Source organism: Bufo gargarizans, chromosome 9, assembly GCF_014858855.1.
Source record: "Bufo gargarizans isolate SCDJY-AF-19 chromosome 9, ASM1485885v1, whole genome shotgun sequence".
Classification (NCBI taxonomy): Eukaryota; Metazoa; Chordata; class Amphibia; order Anura; family Bufonidae; genus Bufo; species Bufo gargarizans.
In genome coordinates this window covers 38,566,890-38,584,825 of record NC_058088.1, presented here as the reverse complement: position 1 = coordinate 38,584,825, position 17,936 = coordinate 38,566,890, and the positions used below count along the sequence as shown (strand labels likewise).

Here is a 17,936-nt window from a genome sequence, read left to right as displayed (position 1 = left end):
ACTGGCACATGTGGGTATGAGCCCCTTCAACATAAAAAAAAAATCAAATAAAATCTGGGCTCAAATCATAAAATGCACACTAACAGATCATAATATTATAATGTAGCAATATAACCACATACTATAATATTATAATTACACCACCTTCAAGGAAACAGAAACGTTGAAGTACATGCGGAAGCAATATATAATATATATGTATATATGTACATGGGATGACGAAGAGAACACCCCATCAAGCAGTACCATAAATATACTTCCATTCTTCCATTTACAGTTCTGCCCGCTGTTTGAAAAGATTTTTTATTTTCCTGTTTTATACTGCCAACCATCAAGTCTTTCCCTGGTCATGTCTGAAAGAATCTCTATAACTTAGTTACTGGTATATTCAATGGTAAATACAGATTTAAAATACACTTTCACAGGAGTATAAATACATTATGGTGCTGTTATGCATGAAAGGTCTGAAGAAAAAAAAAAAATAAGGAATATATTACATGGGAGATCTGATGTTTGGGGATGCTGGTGCAAACCATTGTCTCTGTACTTTGCCTGTGCAGGTGGAGCGGGCTTTAGGTTTTTCAAGTGATACTCTGAGACCCGGACTTTTCCTGCGCTAGCACTGAAGTTACATTATTTTCTTTCATTGAGTAAGCTCACTAGCTAAAGAAAAAGGCCTACCATCACACTGCTGCAATGCAAAGCAGGCACCTTCTAGTAGCAAAAAAAATTTTTTTTTATAATGTTAGACATACTCTGTCTATTTGGAATGATGAAAAAATGTATTGCTTTACTTCTCCTTGAAGAAAATAAAAAGCTGCATGAAAGACCTTGGGAGCTTGTTATGTCAAGTCACCATTTACCCGCGATACTGCTGCTGTGTAGCTGCCCCACAATTACAGTGCGCCAAATGCATGTCTATAAAGTCACTGCAAAAGCATTGCGCGCCCCCACCCCCTTTATCTTTGACACCAAAGACTGGGTCAGAATTTGGACCTCCCATTCCTTTAGGGGCACTTAAATATACCGAGCACCAGATTCACATCCAGATTTTAAGCTTTTTTTGAGCAGGGGTATGAGAATTTCCAGCAAGTATAGAAAAGGTAAGTAGATAGCACTTACAAGCAACCCTGGACATATACACAGCAGAGTTACTCCAGTGTTTTTTTTTTGTTTGTTTTTTTTAGCTTTTTACTATTAAAAGTACCTGCAATGTGCACACAGTGGAACCAGCCATTGTTTACATTGAAAATCCACCCTTGAATACCACTTTTCAATTAGTTGAAAAATTCTGTGCCAATTAATTTCTTACCTTAACATTTTATTGTTCAGAGCTCCTTGGGCGACCCCCCCCCCCCCCCCCCGATACAGAGCCCCAAAACCCATGCATAGACAGATTTAAAAAAAAGTCTATCCACCAGCAGCTACCACTAGAGGGAGCTTAGTGCACACTGAAAACACGGGTAACCCATGTAAAGGGTTCACTTTAATTATACATTTGCTCAATGCCACCTAATGCAGTGCAGTTATATGGCATGAGTCCACTGAGGACAGTAATTGGCTGCAGCAGTCACGTACCGTATACCCACATGTAAGCACCACAGTGCAGTGAATGGCGCAAGAGGAAGAAATAAGTACATAGTAAGTATTTTAAAGCATTAGGTCCCACGAGCCAAATTTATTATCTGGGACAACCCCTTTAACAGGATAAAGTAAGCTCTAAAGCTCCCTCTAGTGGTGGCTGCAGGTAGACAGCATGCCATCTTCTAAATTTCTGTACATGAAGGGGATCTGGAAAGCTCTGAAGGCCATAAAGATATATTAAAATATCAACACAGAATTTTAGACCTAAAAAAAACAAAAAAAAAAAAAACACAATAAAAAGGTGGAGATTCCCTATAAGCAAAAGCCAATATTTATGGAAAAAAAGGCTAAAACCAACTATGGACCAGTGATGTCACTGATGCAGTTACACACAAGCTGAGCTCTTAAGCAGGTGGCAAGGCGACTGGTCTTTAGTTATACATAAGGCCGCAATGCTTGAACTGGCGACCTCCACCATTTTTAGGATACGTGTACATTTTAAGTGCCGAATGTTCTGGCATTTCGGTCCAAGGCTGAAATGCAGACAGAACTGACCATGACAAGGATTTCCAGGAAGCTCTATGGCCCTTTGGTTTTTTTATGTTTTTTTTTTTTACAGCATGGACTAAATCGCTCGTTCACTGCAGTGTCCTATTCAGATGTTCGCAGTGTAGCAGCTCCATTGTGCCCCCATTTCACAGTGCAGCCACGTCTCATCCTATACCTCGAAGATAGATGGCAAAAGTCAAGAACAAATATATATTAAAAAAAAGAAAAAAAGGGTGTAGTAGATTTCAGTGTACAGTGCAAAACAACCACCACAAACATACTGTCATCACTTGCACAGGTTACTAACTTAGCAACTGTTACCCAACAGCAAAAACAGCATATCAACATGTAGAGGATTTAACAAAGGATTAAAGTAGTAAAAGTCTTCAGTCTTTACAAAATAATTTCCAGAAAATATAAAAACCATTTACACCATCACAAAACAAAAATATATATAACAAAAAAAAAGAAAAAAGAAAAAAAAAGTTTGTTTTCCTTCCAAATTGTCAATCATGGTCATGGATGTGTTTTGCGAAGACCCAAAAGGCACAAGGAGCTGAAAATGCTAAGCACGGCCAGGCATGAAGTACTTTTGGTGGGTGTCCCTCCCAGTTTTTTTTTTCTTTTTACAGCGATGTCATGGTCATAACATGATACTTAGGAGTCACTGACAGAAAACCTGAAAAAACAAAATAAAGTGAAAACATTCACACACAAAGACTAGAAATCAATCTGACAGTCCTAGATGACAGGCTGAAGACCACACAGGTGAAATATTTGAAAGATTAGAAAGTTTAAACTAGAAGGACTATTATCAATATGGAGAATATATTGGTGAACCCGCCGTCTACAAGGAATATCCATGCACTGCAGGTTATGTGTATAAGGCTCTATTCACACGTCCGCAATTGTGCGGACCCATTAATTCTCTATGGGTCCGGAATGGATGCGGACAGCCCACAGTGGGCTGTCCGCATCCGCATTTACGGAGCGCGCCGACGATCTTCCGGTCCGCGGCTACAGAAAGAAATAGAACATGTCCTATTATTGTGCGCAATTGTGGACAAGAATAGGCATTTCTATGGGGGTGCCGGCCGGGTGTATTGCGGACCCGCAATAAACTCCGGACGTGTGAATGGACCCTTAATTTGTGTAGTTAATACCAGGCCTTTGTGCAGCTTAGGCTACTTTCACACTGGCGTTTCGACTTTACAGTTTGTGAGATCCGTTCAGGGCTCTCACAAGCGGCCCAAAACGGATCAGTTTTGGCCTAATGCATTCTGAATGGAAAAGGATCCGCTCAGAATGCTCAGTTTTCCTCCGTTCTGTCTCCATTCAGCTCTGGAGCCGGACACCAAAACCCTGCCTGACGAAGTGGAGTTAAATGAATCCGTCCTGGCACACAATGTAAGTCAATGGAGACAGATCCGTTTTCTATGACACAATCTAGCACAATAGAAAACAGATCCATCCCCCATAGACTTTCAATGGTGTTCAGGACGGATCCGTCATGGCTATAGAACACGTAATACAACCGGATCCGTTCATGACTGTTGTATTATTGTAACGGAGGCGTTTTTGCAGATGCATTACGGATCCGCAAAAAACTCTAGTGTTAAAGTAGCCTTAAGGAGAACAGTCCTGTATGGAGATTTATTGGCAAAGCTCCATGGGAAACTAATGTGCAAAGAGGGGTCTCCCAAGGAAGAGAACAGTCTGGCTAGCGCCACCTAGGCTTTAAAATCTGACTTTACAACAAGCACTGGGATTTGACAAAGGAATATCGATCTGTAGACAGCTGTTTCAGGGCGCTAGCCCCTTATCAGTATGGGGTAGGATGCTGGCTGGCTATGTGTGATGCCTTGAACGTGGCATAGGCTGGGTGCTGTATGGAGACTGTATGCTGTAGTGGAAGTACTCTATGGTATGGAGACTCATTGGCAATGATTCATAGAAAACAAATATGCAAAGAAGCTTGCAACTTTTTAAAGCCACTTTTTTTGCCTCAATGGAGATAATTCTCCCACTAAGAGTAACGTTTCTGAGTGCTCTTACCCCTTAGAACAATGAAGGGAGGCTAGACCCTTCAGCATCTCCACTTTTCTAACACCTGAACAATTCTAGTTTTCTCCACCAGAGGGCACTAAGTAACACAAACCTATGGCGTTCCAGAGAGAAATGCTAACATTTTCAGCTCTTACTCTGTCTCGGACTTTGCACCATGTTTCCAGTGCATTAAGGCTTCTTAATATCCACATTTATTACTATACTCACTTTTGGAATTTTTCCATAAGTTTCTTTACCATCTTGTCAGTAATTCCAGGATAAGTTGCTTCAGCTAAGTTCATACTCTTTTCAAGTTCCTCAATTGCATTTTTCCTCACTGTGTTGTTCCGGTCTTGCTGTTTAAGCTGCAAAAGAGAGATCAGTCAGAGGCTGCGAGGAGTATATTAGCTCCTTTCCCTTAGGGGTATGGCAACATGGGGTGGGTTTTCTGTTTCAGTTTTGCTGCAAATTTACCCATGGATTAAGGGTACACAGCGACACTGGTCGCACAACATGTGTTGGGGCCAAGACAGCAGAGTAGCGGTGACCCTATAGAAATGAATGGGATTGCTGTGCGAGTTGCAAAAAAAAAATCCAGCACTGCTGCAGGGTCACCACTTAGCAGTACCCCCAACATAGCTAAAGGGATATAGCCCTAGCTTTCATAGATGTATATATTTTAGAGTAACAACAGATGAGCGTTTTTTTCAGGAGCTTTCAATCCCTGCCACCTCTGAGTGGATTACTGCACTGGCACAACCACAGGAGATCCTCTGGTGTCTATTCACATCCCAATGGACCCCATCAAAAGTCTACCCCTAAGTGATGGTATATACTCAAGATATTAACGGATTTCAGTTGTGAGACAAGTTGACACGTCAGACATGTTCAGCTACTTTGATTGATCCGAGCAGATGGCACATATTGTGAAAAGTGGGCCTGTTCACAACACGTGAGCATTGGACGTCTGGCGCAACCACTAAACAGGGCAAAAAAGAATAAGGAGAGCGTTAATCAAAGAGCTGTTTGGATCTGGGTCCAAACATTCTTAGAGTAACCGCAGGGCGCCAATAGGAAGGAGAGTTGTTGGCAAAAAAGCAGAAGGAGTGGTAGGCGGCTGCCGTTAGTGGCTGTATATGTAGAGAAACTGCTACATAGATATAATGAGGAAGGAATAAAGTTGTCAGCCATAGGAAGAGGAGCCATCTACTAAAAGGTGCCTAATATCAATATAGGGATGTACAATAAAATATGGATAAAAGCATAAATAGGTAGTAGTCACGTAAAAAGCATAAATACATGAGGAAAAATTGGGTGAGAAGGAATGCCCATCTAAAATAATGATAATAGTATCCACGATAATACCGCTGGCAAAATAAAGATGATAAAAGTTGCAAATATAAATGCATAACTCACTTCACCAGCGAGGTGGTCTGGGGGAAAAAGTTCAAGACACCCACAAACTCTACCTCCCCCGCCTGGATCGCTTATAGTATCTTAGGAAGAACTTCAGTCCCACAAATGGTACTTCCAGTAAAATCCTTTAATGGTATCACAGGTCAGCCTAATGCGTTTCGAGGGGTGTTACCTCATACCCCCTTCTTCAGGAGCAATCACAATTGAAAATAATGATAAAATCATGGAGTCAATAAGGCATATTGCTAGTGTTGGTAATTTATGTGGTCCAGGGGTTGATTGTCTCAATAGGGTGAAGGAAAAACCTTGGAATGCATATGATAATGTTATGAATAGTTATTGACCAATAGAGGTGGCCAATCAATAATTTAGGGGGAAAGAATAAAATATGAGGGCGATTCAATAGTTTACATAGTAGGTTCATGTGTTACCTTTGGTGGGGGTGCGGTAGCTGGGGACTCCACTTCTGGGTTCAGCTGGTGGTTATCCAATTACTTATTCAACTTTTATCACCTTTATTTTTCCAGCGGTATTATCGTGGATACTATTTTAGGTGGGCATTCCTTCTCACCCAATTTTTACTCATTTATTTATGCATTTCACGTGATTATTACTATGCTTTTAACCATATTTTATTCTACATCCCTATATTGACATTTAGCACCTTTTAGTAGATGGCGCCTTTTCCTGTGGCTGACAACTTCATTCCTTCCTCATTGTAACCACTAAATAGAAATAACGACGTGACAGCGATATATTTACAACTTCACCTCTAATCTATACATCAGGGTCAAGGAGACTCTCGAATTCATGACAATCTTCTGAGTAAGCCGTCATAGATCACAGGGTGATAATAGAGCACTATTCCTTATGACTATCGATTTTTCGCAGGAGCAATAAATCTGACAATTTTACCAGGTCAGGTTCTCAAACAGTCTAGAATTTGGGGAGGGGGCATTATTGGAAATGCTTACCTTTAAATAAACTTTCAAAAAGTACTGCAGGCTAACCACATGAGGGCTCAGGACTAGTCCTGTAGGGGCACTGATGTGCACCAGCACCCTTTACAGTCTGGATCCTCTTCCAGACTGGTACACATGTGCAAATATATTTAAGGATGGTATAAATGCACATTTCATAAAACCTGCCTGGTAAAATGCCCTTGTTGGAAGATATAATAAAAAAATAAAAAATAAAAAGTAATGCCTGACAGCAGGATCACTGATATGTATAACATGTGAAATATACACACACTACACTCCAAGAAGTCGTACCTCAGCAAAGACGGGGGCTATTATTGCCGATAAAGAGCTCAGCGTCTTCACAAGATCTTGATCCTGAAACAAAAATTCATATAACATGAACAGAGCGCACACAGTATGAATATGGTAAGTAGGTATGGTAGAGGGACCTGCCGTTATTTTACATCATGGACATTTACTGACATCGGTGAAACCTCCTCTCACATGTAGTGAAGCATGCAGAGGGTTCCAGGTAAGGTACCAGAAGGTATCTAATGGTAGCAACTTGCACTGGAAAACTGTAGCTGCATTTGCAAATATACGTTAGGAACTATAATTGTTAAAACTAAAAAAAAAAAAAAGTTACCTGTCTATGGCTGTACCACAATAAGCTGCTATGTTAATATGATGGCACTGCCAAAAGTACCGACGGTTCTTGTAAAGCCAAAGTACAAAGGGAAAGCTCCCAGGGTATGTATTGAAGGAAAGACTCACCACTTGACTATAGGGCTCAATGCTAAAATTCAATGTTTCCCTGTTTGGGACACACCTGTGTATTGAAATTGAATTACTATTTTAAAAATGGTCTCTGCTGGGTTTTGAACCCACAACCATCTGCACTAAAGGCAAAGACCCTAACCACTGAGCCATAGGGCTCAATGCTAAACAGTAAATGGGTCATATATTATACAGAAATATGCCTATATAAGGCTTATTCCAGCGCGACGTTTAACACCGCTTTCTGCGACTTCTCCTCGCTCATGCCAGGCCGTTCAGTTCAGAAGCTATCCTTACATTTAGAACTGGCACTGGACGCGCCAAAGGTATTGAGAGGCCGGCGCCTCTTCATAACTTCGGCAGAAGCTCCGGCAGCTATGGGCCTTTATTAAAACCAACATGTAAAACACCAGTCTTAATAAATGTGCCCCTAAATATATCCACAAGGCTCCAAACACCTAACGGAAAGCAAAAAAGTGTGCAATTTAGGCCTCTTTGTTCCCGTATACCAAGATAAAAAAAGCATGGAATAATGCACTACACTGTATATATTAAAATAAAAGGTACATCATATATTTGTCAGATCCTATAGACTATGTATCCCACAGCGCAGGAGATTTTCCTGCAAACACATCAAATGGATTCTGAAAATGTGATGTCAACAGGGATCTACATGGGAATTAGCCCCCTCAGAAAAAAAATGAAAAAAAATAAGAAAATAAAAACTCCTTTCCAAGGCTTCACAAAGCTTCCTGCAGCCTAAGCCGTTTATGGGGTTTGAAAAGGGCAAAAAAAAAAAATTATATATTTAAAAAACACATGAAATTCCCTTTGTTAAACACAAGTTGTTTGGTGGCATGACATACTTTGTTTATTTTTTGTATACTATAGAAAAATTCTAGGGGAAAAAAGTCCTGAAATACTGCCACACAACAGACGGTATTGGGATCTGAAAAAAACACTAAGAAACCAAAAACACAAGCAAATTGTCTTTAAGGTTGGAGTAATATCAGGATAGATAATATCAGATCGGCAGGAGTCCGACTTCTAGCACCCCACCGATCAGCTGTTTGAAGGGGTCCATGCTCTCCTGCAAGCCTTGCTTCCTGCATGTAGTCTCCTTTGTAACACTGGTGCAGTGTAATTGCAACTGCCGATCCCAGTCACGTGAATTGGACGAGCAAAGAGGAAGCATTGCTTGCACAAGCACTGTGACCCCTTCAAAAAGCTGATAGGCAGTGACCCCCGCTGATCTGATATTGATGACTGATCCTGAGAATAGATCATCAGTATTACTCCACTGCACAACCCCTTTAAAATAGGGATAATAAATTAAAAAAAAGTCGCAAAACCCGATATGAGACATTTTAAATGCCATTGTGACCAGATTTAGTCGCAACTGGCATTTTTATGCTCTCCTCAGCAGTTTCTGAAAAGGGGGTGGGCAGAGACATCTTGTCCCGGCACATTTACCATCATTTACGCCAGCCATCAGCTGGAGTAGATTTCAGTCTGGCGCATGGACTGCTAGAGGAGACATTTAATTTATGACCAGACCTGCGCCTTAAAAAAGTAGCATATGCCGGTCTTGATAACTCAAGGCCATAATGTTTGTAGGGCATTTTTTTTTGTTTTGCCACTGTGTTTCATGTTCCAAAAAAGCCAAGAGGTTTTTTTGGGGGAAGAAAAAAAACTAACACAAAAAAACACGTATGTATGTGTGAAGGCACCCTGTTTTTACCATATTAGTGCGGACACTTACTGTTCCATTCTGCAATTTCTTAGCATCAGGTTTCTTCCGAACTGTGGTGAAATTCCATTCAATATGTGTATTGTTCTCCTTGTTACTGGGCTCCCTGTAAGAATAAGGACCATGCTTAGACGGGTTGGCTCCTACACACACTGCTACAAACATACTTTTCCGCTTTACATTTTACCCATAGCCCATATAACTGGTTCTCCAGTATTGGCCCAGTTTGTACACAATCACTAGTGGGCAGGAATCATATACAGGAGGAAGGTAAAGGCAGCAGAAAGCGTATGCCCAAAGGTGTGTCACATCGCACAACCCCTATATCGAAACACAAGCCTATATATAGTATGTCTATTAAATAAATTTTCGAATATTATAACCGTACTGATGCACGCCAATTCTTTGACGTTAATTCCAACCAGCCCACAATGCCGTGAGTGAATACTTACGTATCGGAGTCATCAGATTCGGAGTCGCTGTGCCCCTCGGCCTTCCATCGTTTATACCTGTCAATCAACTCTGTTAGGTAAGATGTCCGCTTGGCATTTTTCACAATAAACTTGTGCTTGAGAAGTTCTTTGGCTGTAGGTCGCTAGGAACAAAAAAACAAAACAAAAAAAAAAGTTTTATTTTACACCTTCACAGTTTACAGGCTGGTGATTAACAGCATTACCCAACAGCAGGAACAACGCAAACTACACAGACCGAATCGTCCCAAATATATAGGATTTACATGTGGCTGGCTAGAATTACAGGGATATCCTTCCTCTCCCCAAAAAATGTGTAAATAACATGATGCCAATTCAAGTATCGCAAACCAATATGAATACTTTCCATCGTGACTTGTGAAAATGGCCGCCACAACAAGACACAGAAATGGCAATATCGGTATAAGCAAAATAAAATGCCTGCCCCCTGACCTATAAGGTAAAACTGCCACAGGTCATATATTCTCTTTCAGGTCATTAATTTTATATTGTTCATATCTGAATTGTGACCTCAGTTTCTAAAAGAAGCCTTATAGGGTTTGTACCAAGATATTAACCTCCTTACTCAGAGAAGAGAATAGGCAACCTGATCTATCGAGCCCCGACAGCTGGGACCTCAACAACCACGAGAATAGAGGTCCACGAGTCCCTGGAATGGTTGAGCTCATGCTGCTCCATCCAGACTTAGGGTTGTCTAATGTGACTGCAAAACATGTAGGATTTCTAACATGGCAGTGAGGTCCATGTGTCTGGGCAGGATACAGACCTGACGACCACTGGAAAAAAATGGTCTCCAGGTCCATATACTGAGAGACACTGCCCCCAAAAAATAAAAAATAAATAAAAAACCATGTACCATTTACTTCTTATGGGTTGTGTGAATAAGCACTTATCACCTATTCACAGCTAAGGTGGATTTAGACACACCAATAATCATAGTCAAGATGATCGGGAACGACCGTGAACGTGCAGACGGTCACCCGATAAATAAGCGAAATGCTCGATCATTGGGTGATCCTGCCGTTCATGCAGGCACCACAGATCGCCTAAACAGCAATCTGCTCCTCAAAAGCCATGATTCTGTAGTAGGGCGAGGGATCTCTGCATGTAAATGCTGCGGCCTCCTTCACTGAACGAGAAGCCGACTGTTGGGAAAGAACGCTTTCTTCCTGACAACCTGCTGCTCAGTCAGCCCATCTAAATCCACCTGCCAATATCTTGGTACAATCCCCTCAACACTCGACCGATCTAGCAGAGCACTGACCAGGGTTGCCAAACAATTTCTTTTTTGGACAACTTACCTCCCTGGCAGTGATGCTCTGCGCTGTGATTGGACAGCGCTACAACCAGGGGAGAAGGAGACTCCCACAGAGAAAGACTGCGCCTCCTCCCCATTGCTCAGAATTAGCAAATTTGTGGGGGGAGGGGGGCCGTACGGAAAACACACAGGCAGGGGTGGCAGCATCAGCAGGTACCTCGCAGGAACAGATATTTATCTCCCCAACTACAAACCCATGAAAGGTCCTCTTTAAGCTATGATGATCGTTTGGGTTTGACCTCCGGGAACACTACCGTTACAGAGAACGAGGGGTCCCAAGTCCTCCACAGGAAAGTTGGCTGCACCTCTGCGTAGATTGTGTAGCCAAGGGGCAAAAGTTTAACAGCGTGCTACGTGCTCAAGTGAATAGGTTGTTCAAATTAGGAATAATTTTAATAAAAGTATACATTCTTTTCACTGCTGAGGGTACCAGCGTGCAGGTAAGTCCAATACGGCTGCAACCACAAGAGTAGACAGAAGGTAGCCAGTGAATTGAATTTGCACTGCAAGAGGGACTCTCAAAATAAGTGTCGGAAGGAAATTCTTTATCCGGATGATGTGTTTCTAGAGTGGATCGCTCCCTACGTCAAGTCAAGCATAAAAGACATGAGAAGGTGACTGCTATTTAAAAAAAAGAGCATCCTCTCCACAGATGGTGGTGCAGATACATGATTACAATAAAATAGTCACAAGTAGCAAAACTACCATTCCATGCCATCCCACGTGGCCATTTTGTTTCCCTTGGATGCCAGATGCTTGAACGCGTCAGAGTCAAAGTGCACCGGGTAATGGAAACCAGGGAGTGTTACAGACAGTCCTACAGCAGATGTACTGAGGTATGCTCTGAACGCATGTTTTATGATTTACACATCCATTATATGGTGATCTTCTATATTAACGTCCAAAAGTTTTAACCAGGGGTAATTTTGCCATTTGTGTCTATTTTACACTAATCGCCCATGTGCACTACTAACTGCGGAGAAGAGTGGTTACCCGTTAACAATGGTTACCTGGACGTCTATTATGCTTGACCTGACGAAGGCAGCAATCCATCCAGAAATGGAGCTGAATAGAGTTTCATGCTGACGCTTCAAGTCCCTCTTGCAGGACAATCCAATGCACCAGATACTTTTCTTCTCATTTCACCCATAGAGAAGGCAGAAACGTTCTTTTACCTTTCCTGCCTTCCCACAGCTGTATAAGCACTGTGTACACAGACCAGGAAGTGGCCATGTCGTTTGCCGCCGCGACCTTCTCTACGCTCACCAATCACAGCACTGTACATCGTATAGCCGCTGTGCTTGGTATCACAGCTCAGTCCCATTCACTTCAATGGGACTGAGCTGCGCCTAGGCCGATGAACGTTTAGTGACCTGGCCTAGGGAAAGCTGCAGCGGTACTGTGAGCTCCGGTGCCTTCTCAAACAGCAGATCTGCAGGGATCTCGGGTGTCTGACCCCCTCTTCCCCAATCAGATACTGATGACCCATTTAAAAATGCTCCCTAAATGTCTTATATGACCTTATGGAGGGGGCACAAAAAATAAAATAGGAAAATAAATAACTAAAAATAAAAACTAAACCAATAAACCACACAGCAGCTTTTAGTGCCACCCCCCGCAAACAAATTATATATCCCCCCTATATCTAACTGATCATAACGGAAAGGGGAGACTATTTAAAATTGTACTTTAGGCCGCGTGCACATGACTGTGGTGTGTTTTGCAGTACGCAAATCGCGGATCCGCAAAACACGGATGGAGTCCGTGTGTGTGTTTCACAATTTGCGGAACGGCATGGAACGCCTTTACTTATAACTGCATATTCTTGTCCGCAAACAGGTTATATTTCTTTTTTGCTGGGCCACGGAACGGAGCAACATAAAGACAGGACATTGAAGTTAAATTGGTCCGCATCCGAGCCGCCAAAACTGCGGCTCAGATGCGGACCAAAAACAACGGCTGTGTGAATGAGGCATTAGTTGTACTTTGTACAATAAAAAAATTGTCCCATTGCTCCCAATTATCCCAACCACTATTTTATAATTTTACAGGTTGAAAAAACCAAAACACATACTAATATGAAAAATGCCACATGTATCATTGAGAGAATTTTTTATTTTATTTTTTTATTACTTAAAAAACCCTCTATAGTGTACCTTATATACAGTGATTTTAGTTCTGGACACTGCACTGGGAAGGTGTCTCGCTGGCTGTGGGTACAAATCTATATTCTACTTAGGGTCCATTCACACGTCCGTTGTTTCTTTCCTGATCTGTTCCGTTTTTTGCGGAACAGATCTGGACCAGTTCTGTACCCATTAATTTTCAATGGGTCCTAAAAAAAAACAAAAAAAAACAGACAGCACAATGTCCGATTTTTTTCAGGACCCATTGAAAATGAATGGGTACAGAACTTGTCCAGATCTGTTCCGCAAAAAACAGAACAGAACAGATCAGGAAAGAAACAACGGACGTGTAAATGGACCCTTAATCTAATGTATTATTTCTATTACCAAGTAACTGCAGCACAAGTATAAACCGGCACTGAGATCAGGGGGCGTCTCTTCTGCGTAAAGGAATACTTACAAAGGATGGATCTTTGTTTAGACAGGCATCAATGAACTCTTTGAAAGGTTTGCTGAAGTCTCCTGTTAATGTGGGTGGATTATTTTTAGGGATGAGAAACAGGACCCTCATCGGATGCATGTCGGAGTTGGGTGGTTCACCTTTAGCTAATTCAATAGTAGTGATTCCCAAAGACCAAATGTCAGCCTAAAATACAAAAGATCGATACAGGTCCAGTTTAGTCAAAATGCAATGTGTAAATATGCATATGCTGTATGTAAAGCAACATCCTTGACCCAAGCACTAAACCAATAAAATATCAGCATTCGTGTTCTTCTAAGGGGGTTGTGCCATCTGGACACGCTTTCGTTCCTAGAAGGAAGCGCTCTGGTGAACGGCTGAGCACTTACATATTCCACAGCACTGTACAGAGATGGTCAGTCACTCCCATCAGTTCCTGTCCCACTTCTATATTAAACTGCTTTTGAAGTGTGGTAGGAAAACAGAGAACCCAGAAAATACATGCAAACCTAGGGCCAACATACAAAGTCTATGCAGATGTCTGTCAATATCAGTTATCCTTGGTTGGATTTGACCCCAGCACTGCAAGGCAAAACTGGTGACAAAGTCACTGTCGCTATATGGGCCAGTAGACCTATATGTCAACACAGTTCATATGGTCTAACTGATACCAAATCCCTCACTGGGCTGGGTTTTAAAGGGGTTGTCAGGCATTTTTACGTTCCTTTTTTTTTAAGACTCAGATGGTCTAAAATAAAAGACAGCTCCAGCCCTGGGATAAAGCCAAATTTATTCAAAGTTCAAAGGTGGTGCACATTCACAGGCGCAAGACCCATCTGTTTACACATAACAAGCCCTGCGTTGGACTCTTAGGCCAGACACAGGCAAGAGAGGTCAATGTGAGAAACTCGCTGCGTTCAGCAGTGCGAGTTCCCATTCTGACTTATGCGCCTCTGACAGGATCACACAGCATTAGGGCGCATTCACATGACCGTAGTATTTTGCTGATCCGCAAAACACAAATACCAGCCCGTGTGTGTTCCGCAATTTTCGGACTACACAACGCCGGCACCATCTCAGAAAATGCCTATTCTTGTCCATAATTGTGGACAAAAATAGGAAATGCTTTATCTTTTTTTTTTACGCATCTTTAGCGGCCCCATTAAAATGAGAGGGTCCACACCTAATTCAACAAAATTGCGGAACGGGTGACAACCCATCCGTACGGCCCGGTGAATGGGCCCTTACAATGATTTATAATGCTGTGTGTCCCTGTGAGACCTGGATTATTTTGAATTACAGTGACAGAATGTATTGAATTACACTGATGTAATGCTGTCACTGTAATTCAAAATAATCCAGGTCTCACAGGGTCACACAGCATTATAAATCATTGTAATGCTGTGCAATCCTGTCAAGAGGAGCAGAGGTCAGAACGGCACGCAGAGAGTTTCTCGCATAAAAATTGCTCATTTGTGTCTGGCCTTAGTCATAACTAAGGTAAGGGTAAATGAGAAGAGGGGCTGGAAGGGTCTAGCGTAGCTCGTCCTCCGATCACAAACCACATTTCACAAGAAAAAATTATAAATAAAGAAGCTTGGGGACCACGACACAAGGCGTATATGGTAATAGTGTCCCTTTAAATGTTTTGTCTTGAGATTGCTTTCGATTACTGATATGTAACGGCTGACATCACTTTCACCTAATACCTGCAATTATCTTTCGAGCTGTTTAGTCCTGTATTTTTATCACCTGCTGAGCTCTTTATCACTCTGGGACAATACACAACAGCTGCCCTGAGAAATCCAGCTAGCGCAGCAGAACACCGTCTTATCATAATACAACGCACATAAAAGCAATAAACCCTGCAGGAAAAAACATAAGCAAAGATCTAGAGAGTAGAATCAGTATATTAGAGGAAATTTTACATTTCGCCGCATAAAATAAGGGTTTAAAAAAAATGCACTTTAAGGAGGACCTGTAGGCTCTCCAGCATTTAAAAACACCTCTAAATGGAACAAGATCAAACATTTAGAACTAGTGTAGAGCCTGAGGGGGGACTGGGGTGCATTACACAGGATTATATGCCACCCCCTTTAAACCTTTCACTAGGTATAAGCATGTCCGGTTTACCTTGAGGGTTCCTTCAACACATCAGTTGTGTCTCACTGGTGAGATGATATGCCTGCGTGGCCAAGGCTTCATTTAAATCAAGGGGAGTCACAGAAACCTCATTTTCTGCCTACAGCTCCTATGGAAGCCTATCGTTCTCAATGGGAAGAGATTACAGACAGCCCTGTGTATTCTGATCCTGCAGTCATAATGCCATTCCCTCGAAGCTACCAGATGTCTCCATGGGAGCTTTGGACCCAAACTAGAAGATTTAATGGTGTTGTCCCACAAAAATATTCTACATTTTTCAAAACTGCACCTGGATCTGTAAAACTTTTGTAATTACATGTAATTAAAAATTTATATCATAGCTACCGAATCAATGAAATCCCTCTGTGTAGTGCTGTTTTTGCTTTTTCCAAGTTCTCTGTCCACCTCAGTGAGGTGGACGGACATGCTCAGTTCCATCTTTCAGCTACCACCTACTGTAGCTAAAGGACACACCTGCTGAGCTGCCAACTTGTAATTAGGAGAGCAACAGAAGCAATGAATGGAGAGATCTCTGAATCCAGGTGAGGTACAAGGCTGGTGCTGGTTTTTGTTTTGTTTTAGAAAGATCCCCCCAGTATTAAAACAATGAAAAAAAAAAAAAAAAAAAATTATATATATATATATATATATATATATATATATATATACATACATATATACATACATACACACGTGTGTGGTGTCATTTTTATCGCACTGACCTGGAAAACTAAGAGCACAAGTCAGTTCTATTATATAGTGAATAGTGTAAAAGCAAAACCCATAAAACTGGCAGATTTGCATTTTTTTCCCCAATTCCACCCCATTTAGAATTTTTTTTCAGGCTTCTCACTACATCCTCTGCAATATTAAATGGTGCCTTTAGAAAGTACAACTTTCCCTGCAAAAAATAAGCCCTCATACAGCCATGTGAACGGAATTTACGGAAACTCCAAGGACAGCAGGCTTTATAAGCCATCTTAGCCATTGTAAGGAAATGTTCAGCAGATGAATAATGTCGACACATACAATGATGTCCTCAGGATACAGTGCATGGTGAACCCGGGACTATCAGACTGCAGCCTGACTTGGCACCACTGCCAAGAGTACAGTAATATCACACAGGGACATGGCAGAACCGTGATCAAAACAAGTGGAGACGCTGCTCGCCCATTATTATAATGCTCAGGGTCTAAAGGGAAATCTTAAAATGCCTGGAGCAACTTTACTGCATCTTCTGCTGAGGAACACAATCAATTAGGGGTTATCCACTACATTTTTATAAAATAAAAAAACACAACACACCCTGAATGGTGTAAAAGAAGTACTACTATTAATCTGATGATATATTATAAATTTTCACTTAGTGGCCAATTATGTGTGTTTTCTTCTAGGCGCATTCGTCATATATATGTTTGTACTTTGTTTTGTTACTGTATTCTGTGTGCGCACTAGGGCTGCACGATATGGGAATTTTGTGCGATTGCGATTAGGGCCCTAAAAATTGCGATAACGATATGCGATGCGATATTTTAAGGGAATTGTGCTAGAGGTCTTTTTGCTTGGATTTTTAAGGCAAAAGCACACACAAATTACTGATGATGCTGAAATGTAGTTATGCTTAACTCGAACTGAAATGCACAGTGTTTTTCAAAATAAAACATCTTTTACTAAATAACATATTTGCATTACTCCAAAAGTACAAAATACAAAACTTGCCATTTTCTTAATAGCACTGCACAGAACAGATAAATAAAATAGAATAAATAAAAGAAAATTTGTTCATTAAAATAACGACTTGCCTCCAGCCCCTCCTCCCTCCCCATACTGTAACTGATGTATCGCCGGCCGCGCTGTGCAGCATAGCGGCCGGCGATACATCCGTGTCAACCATGTAAAAATTCAACCATCGCTTTATAAAGCGCACTGCCATTCCCCCCCCCCCACACTTTTTTGTGGCAGTTTGTCTTATAAAGCGAAAAATATGGTAATATAATTGCAGCATTTTTGGGTCGGCCAATTGGCGATTGCGATATGGCGATTAATTGCGATGGCGATATATTGTGCAGGCCTAGTGCACACGCTATACATGTGCGGCTGGCGCACTACACTATGTGCTTGTGGAGGTTTAGGAATTGTAGATTTTCTTTTTATATACTAGCTTGTGTATTTATTTTATTATATGGCACGCACAGTGCTTTGTATACTTTCAACTAATAAGGCGGCGCCGTCAATCTACCATTCCTCTCATCTATGGCTCTGCTACTTAGTACGCTCACGTTTTGGTAGAACGCTGATCTTTTATGACGCTGCTC

The 17,936-nt window shown here is 41.5% G+C and overlaps 1 protein-coding gene across 1 annotated transcript in view; it reads right to left on the bottom strand.

Moving 5' to 3' along the window:
• Window positions 1-2,160: 2,160 nt before the first annotated feature.
• STK26 (serine/threonine kinase 26) overlaps window positions 2,161-17,936 on the bottom strand; it is a 92,263-nt gene continuing 76,487 nt past the window's right edge. Inside the window, exons 6-11 of the mRNA XM_044305772.1 lie at window positions 13,480-13,665; window positions 9,537-9,679; window positions 9,097-9,190; window positions 6,870-6,932; window positions 4,408-4,544; window positions 2,161-2,812 (exon numbers count right to left, since the gene is read on the bottom strand). Coding sequence (XP_044161707.1) covers window positions 2,791-2,812; window positions 4,408-4,544; window positions 6,870-6,932; window positions 9,097-9,190; window positions 9,537-9,679; window positions 13,480-13,665 — 645 coding nt within the window. The 3' untranslated portion in view covers window positions 2,161-2,790. The remainder of the gene's footprint in view (window positions 2,813-4,407; window positions 4,545-6,869; window positions 6,933-9,096; window positions 9,191-9,536; window positions 9,680-13,479; window positions 13,666-17,936) is intronic.